Below are 12,822 nucleotides of genomic sequence, written 5' to 3' on the forward strand. Positions count from 1 at the left end.
CACATGAAATGGTGGCACCACTGCCATTTTCTGTCCAGAACTGAGATTAAAACAAAATAAAATTTCAGTGCATTGCAGGTATTTGCCCCAGGTCGTCTGAATGAATATGAGCTCCTTCAGAGGTGAGGAAGGGGGAGAAGAAGGAGGTACCCCAAGCCCCAGAATGGAGATCAGCTACGGTTTCAGGGGACTGTTTCAAAGCATTTGTGGTCTTACTGCAGGTTTTATTGCAGGGGAGCATTCTTCCCTTGCAGTAGAAGTGAGAAATACAAGAACTGCAGTTTTACCAACTTGTCTTACGTTATTTTATAGTCTGGCTTTTTATAATGTTGTACTTGCCATTAAAGATCTTAAGGAATGAGCGTGAATATATTTGCGTATTTATCTGTTTGAATTCCATTTAGTTTCTAGTCTGCAAGTCCCATTAATGCTAGTAACTATTCCTTACATGAATGGTTTCACTAACTGTGTGGAAAAATGTTACATATAAATAAAGGTCAGCGGATTAAACTTCTTAAATTTTATTTAAATTCAAAAACATCCCTGTTGAGCATGTTCTGTAAAACTTCACTATAGTATTAAATTGATTTTATAAGACTGCACTGGCAAAGAAAAGTAGCTTCCATAACTCACTTAAAAAATTTTAATAGTATGAAATGCTGTACTTCTTTTTGCTTTCAAAGTTTTGTTTGCTAGTCTGTGTATAAAACCAGTCTGTCATCTTGCTGTGTCACTCCATGGTATTTTTTCTCGCAGAGACTTCACGTAAGCATAGTGCCTTTCTTTTTCACAAAATTACATACCCATTTTGAGACTCCATATTAATCTTGTTTTGATGAAGCTTGTTTTTCTGCCTGTCCACAGCAGTTAATGATCCTCTTCTCACTGAACTCATGTTCACTTAATCCATTTAAATTGGAGTGAGATGAGTCCTATAAAATCACTGCTTCTGCTAAAAAGGCGTTTCATGTTTACAGCTGGGTGTATACATTCTATCCACATGGCATATCCTTGTATATGATGTTGAGTATGACAGAAACTAATGTGAAAACTTTGTGTAGAGCAAAGGACTCTTACAGAGAGCTCTGGTCTATGTTTTTGAATTTGATTCAGTTCAATGTTTTTGGGAATCAGTAAACTGATTTTCATCATAATTAGCCCACTACTGAAATCATTAGCCTTTTCTTGAAGCTTTTATTTGTTTTGCATCAAGCTGGTTAGGACTTTTTCCTTGCTTAAATATTTCTCCTGTGGACAAAGTGATATTCAAAATGTGAATGTTGTTATTTTCTCAAAAGTAAGGTGATGAATACATATACTATTTAATAACCATTCTTTTTAAATAGTAAGGACTTTTATGTGGAATGTCATTCTGTATTCTGTTTCAGTTTGCAGTTTTACAAGTAACGGACTAACATAGTGTGTTATTAGTATTCATGACATTTCCTTAATAAAACTTTTCAATTAATAACTTTATAATCAGGCTGGTAGTTAAACTTCATAAAGTTAGGTGGGTAGGATTCCCCAACGGTAGGTTTCAGGCTGCATTTTAAGAAGTTTCTTGATTGTTCACATTTTTAGGGTTATTTTTGTGACATTAATTTAAAGCTAACTGCCTACACCAATTAGTTCAGGTAAGTTATTAAAGCACAGAAGTTTGGCACTGTTTCCCCAGTTAAATATACAAGACTTGCAACAAGTAGTAACACGCTTTCTAAAATTGTGTTTATTTTGCAATTACTAGAATACCATTACAGTTAAGTGTGCATATCTATATTTATAGTATGTGTACATATATCTATGTGTGTGTATAGTTTTGGAAGTTGGAAAAAGCCTGACAAAACACTTGGTTACATCAGTCAATACTGATTAACAAAAACTGTTAAGAATTTATTTTTCTAAGAATTTTATCTGTTGATAATTTTACAATTTCAGAAATGACTGTGTAGTAAGAAATGGTAGAATACTCTCAGTGAATAAGAGTGTGGGTAGGTTAAGTTCTTTTTTTTTTTGAGAATTTGCTATTATGAGATTAGACAGGTTTGAGTGGTTATCATTAAGCAAAATTCCTTTGTAATTTAATATGCTTGAATGTGCTAAGTTTCTCTGAACAGTAACAAGATTCTTAAGAAATTAGTTGGAAACTGTGCAAAATATATGTTTTATGTTTTTATAAAATTTTACAATCAAATTTAACTTCATGAGGACTTTGACCAGTAAGGGTATGTTAGTGCCAGGAACTGCTGCTGGGCCTTAAAATAAATGTGGTAGAGAAAATCATTGTAGCTCTGGTGTGAGGGGGGAACAAGATACTCTGTTCCTGTTTTCTGTTTGTGTGTCATGTGACTTTTTGGTCAAATACATTTATTTCAGAAAATATTTGGAACTCTGCAGGTTGATATAACTTGATAAGCTACATGATTAGTTGGACATGTGGGAGGGATTCACATCCATGGGCTTTTCACAGATGTCAGATGTTGCCCACAATACACCAGTTTTGGGCTGACAGTAAAAGTGCCATCTGTATCCAAAAGTGCCAGACAGAAAGTGCATGAATTTCATCGTACAGCTTATATGGTACTTAATATACTTTTCTGTGCTTTCTCACAGCAAGCACCAGGATTATTTATTGTGAGCAGGATTTTTCAAATGCTCTAAAAGTCTTGCTATATCTGAGTGCTGACAGAAATGAGTTGGGAAGCTCACTAAGCTTCTCTCCTAAGTTTCTAGTGGGGTACAGGGGCCTATATTGGTATGTAAGTTTCCCAGTAAATAATATTTAGAGCTGAAACTCAGAAAATTAGAAAGTTAGCTTTTTTTAGACAGCAGCAGTTCCAGTACTGTTGCTATCCCGACTGCTCAGAGAGCACGCCACTGTCCCAAGCCACCACTGGAGCAACAGAGCCTCCTCAGGATCACTCACAAGATTCTGTAAACCTCTTGCTCCATCTTTATTATATTTCTGTTTTGGTGGAAAAAAAGCTTTTCAATTAGTTGAAGGCACATTCTGATCAGACTTTTTAAGCCATTTCATTAACCTAATTTTTATAGTCACCATCCTGGAAACATTTCATCAGTGTTGATGCTACTCCAGAATAGTTAAGGCTACATGAACACTTGCGAAAATAAAGATTCAGGATTAATCCTAAAAGTTTTGTAACCTCTACTAATGCTGAATGTATGTTGTCCTTTCTTTTATTTTTCAGATAGAAGGTCTTCAAAAATAGGATCATAAAACAGTAGTCTTAATCCTCCTGACATTTCATAAATAGCTTCAGAAAATTCTTAGTACCCAGCGAATTATTTACTTAAAGTCTTTAGAAAAACTACAGTAGCAAAAGTATATAGGGATATGGGGATAATAATCATGACTACTACTAATGAACCACTGTAAGTTTTGTTGTCGAACTGAAATATGTACGGTGAAACTTTTTTGTTATCTCCATGCATATGCTTTGTTGTTGTAAGAAAATAAGGAAAGTAAATTTGTAAAATATCTCTCTTGCAAAGGTCATGATCAAAACTACAAACTGGAAAAAATTTCAATACAGTCAAGTTCTCAGATTAATCCTTGCATTTTCAACCTTTTTTCTTCCCTAATCCTATCAGCGTTAGATCCTGCAAGTTCAGACACTCAAGTGGAAGGAAACTTACTGAGTTTAGTTCTAAAACCGTGCAGACTTCAGAGTCATAGCAAGAATATTCCCCTACCATAAAGTCTAACGAGTGCATTGGTTTAAAGCTCTTGTAAAATGTAGTTTTAGTTTTCTGTTGGGGGTAGTTCTGTCCTCTACCTTTTATGGGGCAATTCCTGACTACTTAGCCGAGGCTCACAATTGTGCTTTCTCTCCTGTAGATATTTCTGAGGATTGCCTGGCATGCTGTTTCTCAACTCATCCTGTTTGTGCTCAGAGTCTGCATGGAATATGTGTACTGTGGCTGTTTCACATATATACACAAAGTCTAAAATTGGAATCAGCGTTTTTTGTTTTTCAGAGGAGCTTTTAGGTCATATTATTGATAATGAAAAACAAGTGCATTTATCTAACCTTACAAATTTCATATTTGTTATGTATGGAAATCTAAATTGATTAATTCAAAAGCAAAGATGCAGTCCTCTGAAATCTCATGTGTTTCATATTAAACATTCCCATTATGTGAAGAAGAATTGCTGGCAAGAAGAAATATTTTCAGCAGTGGGATCATACAGTGACCATCCTTTGTCCCGGCATGCATAATTGACATCTTCCTAATGTACAACACTGCTGCACAGGAGCAAAGTTAAAATGGGGCTGTAGTCAGACAAGGTGGTAAAGTCAATCACAGATGATGGAGATTGGCTCAGAAGCTCTGTCCCTTTGCCTTCGCCTGGTCAGAGTTGATCCCCAAGGAGAGCCAAAATCAGGATATGGGCTGTTCCCTTGGGAATGTTTGCAGACTGAGATCTTCCTGCCTACCTTTCCTTGGTGCCCCTGCAGAACTGGCCTTTCCCTCAGTCATAGAATCACCGAACCAATCATTTAGGTTGGAATAGGCCTGTAAGATCATCAAATCCAACCGTTAAGCCAGCACTGCTGTGTTCACCACTAACCATGTCCCTTAGTGCTGCATCTACACCTGCATCTGGTCATCCTTCTTTAGGCCTATAACTCCGAAGATGCATTTCCACATTCCCATTTGTTTCGCCATTTCAGCTTTCAGGAAGTGGTAGTCACTGCATTCCTTTGGCATGTCTGAAAACTGGAGGGGGAGGAAGCACAGCTTTGCCCCATCTCCACTTCAATCTCATTTTGAGCAGCCGTGGCCAAGCCCAGTTTCTGCAGTCTGGAAATTACACTGCACAGCACAAAAGAGTGCAGTAATTTATACATCAACAGTCGCTTTTCTTGCCATAACATTTCATTGTTCTAGTTCCCTAAATCTGTAATTACATGTCTTTGTCCTGCTACGTGCTGCTTCATAACAAATATAATTCTTACACAGGCTTTGTGAGTGAAAATAATCCTGCTCAATTAGCACAGATCATAAACTTGAATTGTATAGGAGCAAGCAAAATTTGGGGGGCGTCGCATCATCCTTTAATTTAGTAAGTTCTCCCCCCACCACTACTGCTGCTGGCTTCTTTCGCCAAGCCAGAGGCTGGAGGTCACTGACTGACGCCTACAGCTTTGTTCTGTGCGGATCTTAATACTCTTAATTTAAACTTTCCAGGAAGGCTGACTGTGAATAAGCTGGATTTACTACGTGTGTTGTTTAAATGTTAGCACTTGGAGAAGGGTGTTCATTAGGCAGCAATTGTTTCGGTCGGTTTTTCAGGCTGATTTTCCATTAAGGAAGATCTGTGGAAAAGGCTGGCAGGCAGGAGAAAGAGGAAAGAAAGTCAGTCTTTTAGGTCTGTGCATTCGAGTACGTTGTGTTGTTGGCTGTAGTTCTAAAACATGCACTTTTTGGCCTTAATTGGAACAAATATATCTTAATGGAGAGAGAAACAAACTTGCTGTGGCTTTTGTCTTTGTGAGAACAAAGCTCCTCATTTTGTGGATTAATCAATACTATAAGTAATTATTTATATTTTTCTTTCATGAAGTGCTAATGTTTGCCTGTTAATTATTATGAGCAGAAAGATACAATATTATACCTAAGTGTAAACATTAAAGCTCACTGTCTGCTTGTGTAATAAGTGTTCCCATACTAAGGCAGAAGCACACCTGCGTTTCACTTCTAGCAAAAAAAAAATAAATCAAAAAAGAGCTAAAATAATGACAGTAATGGTGGAGTTTATGAAGAGAAATCCTTGTAGTGTAGCGGTCACACTGTCTTGGTTATAAGTGTTCTATCAGAAGCATGTGTGGTCTTTGGGTCCGTTACAGACCAGTTCTGGGTCTGTAAGCATGGTGCTGCTGAGTGACTGATGTTCCTTTGTGTTATGCTATCAATCAGCATCTTAATATGTTGTTAACTCTTAAAATCTAAGTTGTTTCCTGTCCCACTTGGCTGTTCAAGGGGTTTGAAAGATTATTCTTGTCATTCTCCCATGTCCAACATTAGCAAAATATGTGCAGGAATAGTAGAAATGTTACCAAAGCAGAAAAAGAATTGTAGCCCACCAGATACTGCAGTAGGTGCTCTACATGCCAAATGTGGAAAAAATAGCAGTGCTTGCCAGAGAGAGATGTAAAACCTGCTAGAGTTCCCACAACTGGGATAAGGACTATAAGATTCAATCCATCGCTAATTTCCAAGATCTAAATAAACATCTTGTTGATATTGAGTTAGGCTTAAACTATTAAGATTTGGTTTGCTCAGTCTGTCATTTTGGTTTTGGAAACTGTGTTTGTTCCTTTCTGTTCACTGCAGTTGCTACTTTTCTGCATGAGATTTTATCAAGTGTCTCACATTTTCCCTCTTCTTCTCTTCCCCTACCCCCCCTTTTTTTTTTTTTTCCCATTTTAGATTCCTTCCTGGACAAGGATTGGTACTATATCCACAGATAGGAGACAAACTGGATATTATATGCCCAAAGGTGGACTCTAAAACTGTTGGTCAATATGAATATTATAAGGTCTACATGGTTGATAAAGACCAAGCAGATAGCTGTGCTATTAAAAAGGACAATACACCTCTACTCAATTGTGCCAAGCCAGATCAAGATGTTAAGTTTACCATCAAGTTTCAAGAGTTCAGTCCTAATCTCTGGGGCCTGGAATTTCAGAAGAACAAAGATTATTACGTCATATGTAAGTTCCATGTTTTTGTTCATTCTTTTGATTATAATTGTTCATTCTTTAATGCACTGTCTTGGACATTGTAAGCAAACTAAGAGGAAAATGAATGGGTTTGTATTTTTTACCTGAAAATAGTTTCTTGTTAGCATATTTTCAACATTATTCCTGATTTCTGAAGGGTCTCTGTCTCTTTTTTCTTTGGTTTGTGTAAATCAAATTAGATTGTACTTTTATGCCTGTAAAGGGCTTCTTTTTTCTGTGCACAGTGTTGTGTCATGTGTTCGCACTGAAAGTTGTGTGCAGCTAAACTGCAGTGCGTTTCCTGCCCAGAGCCCTGGTGATGTACCATGCTGTTCACCTTGTCCTTAGGTTGTCTTATGCCACGAGTAGGAGTACGGTGACCTGGCTATTCTGAGATGGGGCATCCTATGTGACATGGCTAGCCATTGCTCCATGTGGTCCAGGCACTCCCACAGGAAACATCTTTTGGTGGTTTTGGTGCCAATTTTGACAGTGTAGTTTCCTCACAAGGGTTACTGATGAGGGGCTGTGGTTGACCATGCCTTTCCTCACAACATACCTACTGTGTCCATACAGTAGTCAGGAGGGTTCTTGGGCAAAACCTAGGCTTGCATGATTTTGGAATTTCATCCTTTTTTGTGGTCCTGGCTTGCAACATGAATGTGCACGACACAAGCCTCTGTCCAACAAAATAAACTTTGTGCGAGTTTTAGTCTGATGAGGAATTTGTGGCTGAGAGCAAGTCTGGAGGTAGCCACAGTGTTTATTGATTCAAATTACTTATGATGTGTAAAGTTAATGATGTAAATCAGGAGTTAGCATTAGCTGAGACCTCAGCAGTACAACAACAATTTACATTAGTTTAGGTTTTGTCATTGTAATACTGTGTATGCCCTGCAGATCTCATTTAGCCCCATGGGCACTTTTGAAGTCTCAAGCAAGTATCACCAGGTATTACGAGATGGAACAAATTCTGTGTTTTGGCTTTTCTGCAGTTACAAGGAAGTTAGATACTGGAGTGTCTTATTTCACAGAATCATAGAATAGTTTGGGTTGGAAAGGGACCTTTAAAGGTCATCTGGTCCAAGCCCCATTCAATGTGCTGGGATCTCTTTAACTAGGTCAGGTTGCTCAAATTCTGTTACCAGGGATGGCGCATCTAGCATCCCTCTGGGCAAACTGTTACAGTGTTTCACCACTCTCACTGTAAAAAATTTCTTCAGTATATCTAGTCTAAATCTACTCTCTTTTAGTTTAAAACCATTAACCCTTGTCCTGTCACAACAGGTCCTGCTAAAAAGTTTGTCCCCAAACACATTTCTGCCATCTCCTTGAAAACTGAAGGATTAATAACTATTTCATGTGATGTCTGCCAGTGTAAATATTTCTTGATTTTTTAGTTAAAAATATGGGTAATTTTAAAAGTACTCTGAGCAAGTATTTTTAAAATGGAAATCGAAATGGAAATGCATTCAGTATAAATTAATCCTCACTTCCCAGTTATATCCATTATGGTACACACTGTGTATAAAACAGGTTGTATGTCACAAAAACTAAGAAAGAATTCACTGTATTAAATATTAATTGTAGAAATTACTAAATAACAGTAGCGGGAGATACAAACCACCATTTTTTGGTTTTAAAGATCACTTAATATAGGCGCTTTCTCTTTTAGTCGGGGCATATATAAAAACTTGATCCCACTTAAATAGTATTTAACTTTGACAAACTTCCCACTGAAATCCATTGAGATCCAGGGTAAAAGCGACAAGATTAGCTGTTAATAGATAGTTATCTGTAACTCCATTGAAAATGTGTAGCATAAAAATGACCGTGCTCAAATATTTGGCTTAAATGCAGAAATATGCCCAGAATTTAGTGCTGCTTTTGAAATCATCCACAGAAGACCAGCTGTAGTGGAACAAATGGCACTGTTACAATTATTACCTGAGAATTATGGGCACAAATGGAGCTTTCTGATACCCTGTCAGTTCTGTCATATCTATATCATGGATTTACCCAGAGAATTATTAAGTACATCTCATTTTCATTAGTTTTGTATAATTATTTCATTATAGCAATAAGACATAATAGGCCTTGCATTTCTTGTAAGATTACAGTATAACTTGGTTGAAAGAACTTAGTCAGCCTTCAGCCTCAAAAATCACATTGGCCTAACAGTAATACTGGAGTGCCTTAGGGTATTACTTTTCCTGCTCATTGTGGCATAAACAAATGGCTAATTTATCACTCTACTGCTAGCATACTGACCAAGCTGCAGTGAGGGTACCTATACATTTTAATAGGCTGGACAAAAAAAACACCCCAGCCCTGAAAACCCAGCCATCCTGAAGCTAAAACTCTTACTTTTCTGTCATTCAGGAGAAAACAATAAACTCAGTGATGTTGGTCTCAGAAACACTGAGAGGAGTAGAAAACAAGGCAAGTGCTCAGCTAGGACACCATTTTACAGAGATACTGAAGCTAGATAGGGTTTTAGCAGTTTGTGTTCAAAAGGTCATGGCACAACCTTGTCAATGCAAGTTCTGGTAGTCAGAATATTTGCTGTCATTTCTTATAATATAATACATCTTAGTCACGTACACAAATCAGGCTATAAATCATTTACATAAATCCCTCTTCACAAACCTACAGTTCTTTCTTCTTCTGTCCTTCCTTCCTTCCTTCTTTCCTTCCTTCCTTCCTTCCTTCCTTCCTTCCTTCCTTCCTTCCTGTTTGATAGCTTTGAGTTTTGTCTTGCTTGTTTTGTTGGGTTTTTTGGAGGGGATTGGAGTGCTATGAAATTAAAGCAATGATGCCTTTTATGTGCCAGCTTTTGATTTTGAAGTATTTTAGGATCTTGCATTCCTTCAACTAAGGGGCATCAAACAAACCTGACACGAGCTTACTGAGCTCAGCATCTTTGCAGCGCTTGCTGTGGCTGCCCCTGCAGCCTAATCTCATGCTATTTATGCTGGCAGGCTGTTGTCAGCCCTTTAAATGTTTTGTGCATCGTCACGTACCTTTATCATCTCACAATTATTTGAAAACACAGTTTGTTTTTCTAAGGTAATAGTATGTGGTTTGTGGAGCTGTATTAAACAGTAAAATCTCTATTCAGATTAAGGGGTTAGTCATTTTGGGATGAGGAATTACAACACAGGATGAAGCAGCTTCCTGAGCCCTGTGTACCTTCAGGGACATGTGATTTCACAGGAATTCTTCAAGCCATAATTTTTATATCATCCAGATGTATTCACGATAAGTATACCAGAAGGAGATCTTTTCTATTCAGTGCTTTCCAAAGCCTAAGCATAAAAAAAAGATGCAAATCTTCTCATTTCACAATAATTTGCAATATTTTAAAAAGTAAAAATGTAAATGAGTTTCTGATACCTGTTTTCACATTTAGTGGTACTTTCATAATAAAAAAAAAATAATCCATTTCCTGGCAGGATATTCCTCGATGTGAGTATCAGTATCCAAAGAGTTAATTCTGTGAACAGCAGTAATTGGAAAGATGATACTGAATGGTATTGTGAAAGTGAATAAATGATGTAACAATGTGTCCTTGCCTTTCTCTTCTTTGCCATCATCAATTTTTTGTTCCTGGGAAATGAATAGATTCATTTTCCTACAGTTACCTGATTTCAACAGAACTGGAGAAGGTCAAATGTACTTGAGATCTCAGAAGTATTAACGTTTGATTATCCTAAAATATGTGAGCATTTAGCTAACATATCATAAGTTTCTAAGGAAATCCTTAATCAGATGCATGAAGGGAGATGCATCATGCCCAAGCCCAACAACATAAATATCTGTGTGAAGGGCAAACTTTAGCAGAAGAGTGTGAAGATTTGCAACTCTGATGTTTACATTAAAAAGTCTTTTTGTGTCTTTGCATGGTTAGGGAATGAAGTATAATTTTCTGCTGTTGTGAATTGCTCAGAACGAGCAATGAGTATCTTCTGAGTACTGAGAGATTGATCAGCAAATACTTGAGTCATGGTGTCACTACTTCAGTACCTCTCTTGGATGCAGTGTTTCTTGTTTGGAAGGGAGATGTGTTAGCATAGTACAAACACATATAATATGCCAAAGATGTTTACTTTTGGTGAACGGGAATTGTCCTGAACCCTTCACTTAAAGGCAGAGGGCATCGAGTGCCCTGCAATACCCTGGGTTTGTGCTGAGGGAGCCCCTGGGGAAGCCTGTGGGAAGCTATGCCAGAGGGAAGGGGGCAGTGCCGCCTGCCTTCAAGCCACTGTCAAGCTCCTTACGTAAGCCAAGCAAGCACATACCTCACTCCCTTCATCTCTTCTTTAGCATAAGTAAAGTGAAGTTTATAGGCTGACATCATCAACATTAAAAAATAAGTCACCTGCAATAAAATCTTCACCTGTTCCAAATTTGTAATAGAATGGCTTGGAACTTGGGAAGGGGCTACAGAGTAGTTCTCTGAAAGATTCCTCTATGAGGCTTGCTCTGCCTGGACCTCATTAGCCAGAGTTGCTGAGCCGATGATGCTCTTCAGCTTTGACATTGGCAAAATGGAATATGCAGCTTTCCTTAAATGTTTTTTTATCAACTTTTTTCAAGTGACCCACTTACATAATTGGCTTCTGGCTTAAATTAAAAAACATACACACACACACACACACATACACATGCACATATATATAAATTTGATCCCTTTTTGATTCCTGACTGATTTAAAGGATTATACTGGCTAGTAGCACTACATTTTGGATAACTGCTTTAATAGTGCTGTGGCTTTTAAAATCAAAACAGTCATTCTGAAACTTTAGCATTAGCTGTGTTTGAAAAAATCACAGGTCTTTTTCTGTTTTCACTTTGTCATTCTTCTACAATTAAAGGACAATAACGGGCTGAGGAAGAACATATTAACGGACAATATGGATTGTGCCTTGAAGTATGGCCCAGCTGGGAAGAATAAATCTCTTTGCGCGGCCAAATAGATTCACATTAAAATATTATTTTAGTATGCTGACCAGTTTAAGCACTGACTAATCTGTCTGACTGGCCATTCTGAAAACGTTTTGAGACAGATTTCAACCTGCAGCCTGCTGCAACCTGCAGGTCACCTAGCGAGAGCTGCCTTGAAGGAAACAGTAAACAGGTTTTCCTTTGTTCGAGGTTAATTCCAAACTAGCCTAAATGGGAACAAAAACTCTTATCAGAATTTCAATTCATTTTCATTTACAACAAAGACATTTTCCCTACTGTTTGTTAAAGACTCTGGGGTCCAGAAATCTACTGTTATTATTTTTTTTTTGTGATGCTGGTGTGATAATAGTCACTCTGATTCCATTTGTACATAGATCATATTTTTTTTCTTTCCTTTTTCCTCCTCCTTTGTCAGAAAATTAGATAAATAATTTCTGCTTAGTGTAAAATGATATCCAGAGGTCAGTCTTTGACTCTACTGAAGAGTCTTTTAAGGGAAGTGTTAGCAATACCATTTAGCTCTTGTTGAATGAAATATAAATACAGCTTGTACAAATAATATTATTGGAGAGAAAAATCACTGTCTGTGCAGCTTCAGATTTCTAAGAGTCTAAGACTTACAGGATTAATGGAGTCATGGTCCTTTGGGGTTTTGTCCCAGACCACACAGGTCTTGTAAGAGAATAAGGCTATTTTATATTGATGGACTTTGTTCGTATTCGGTGCCATTACCTAAGCAATACCAATCGTTTATCTCCTTTAAAGTAGACAGAGATAGTTCAGCAGGAAATCTGTTATTATATGTCTGTTCCTAAGGGAAGGAAATGAAAGATAGGAATGCTCAGTTTGTTAATTGATGGCATCTTGTGAAAAAAATTAGTTATCTTTCCCCACACCCCCACAGGTATTCCAAATAGATATGGAATCAGATGAAAATGAAGAATAATTATTCAGACTGGAAGAAAAAATTATTCAGGAAATACTCAGGACTTGAACAGGTTTTAAAGTTTCACAGGAAGCTGTTTAATATTTTTAATCACTATTTTTATTTCTTGCTTTTATAGTTCCTCAGAAACAATTTATAAATATTGGAAATACAGTACAGTCA

At 37.3% G+C, this 12,822-nt stretch overlaps 1 protein-coding gene across 2 annotated transcripts in view; it reads left to right on the plus strand.

Annotated features, from left to right (window-relative positions):
• The window catches only part of EFNB2 (ephrin B2), a 44,850-nt gene that overhangs the window by 15,619 nt on the left and 16,409 nt on the right, over positions 1-12,822 (plus strand). For both annotated transcript variants that reach the window (XM_051809111.1, XM_051809109.1), the window contains exon 2: positions 6,454-6,737. In XM_051809111.1, the coding sequence (XP_051665071.1) occupies positions 6,454-6,737 (284 nt within the window). The remainder of the gene's footprint in view (positions 1-6,453; positions 6,738-12,822) is intronic.

The sequence above is a fragment of the Manacus candei genome, unplaced genomic scaffold, assembly GCF_025592945.1.
Source record: "Manacus candei isolate 608988 ecotype Guabito, Panama unplaced genomic scaffold, ASM2559294v1 h1tg000075l, whole genome shotgun sequence".
Lineage (NCBI taxonomy): Eukaryota > Metazoa > Chordata > Aves > Passeriformes > Pipridae > Manacus > Manacus candei.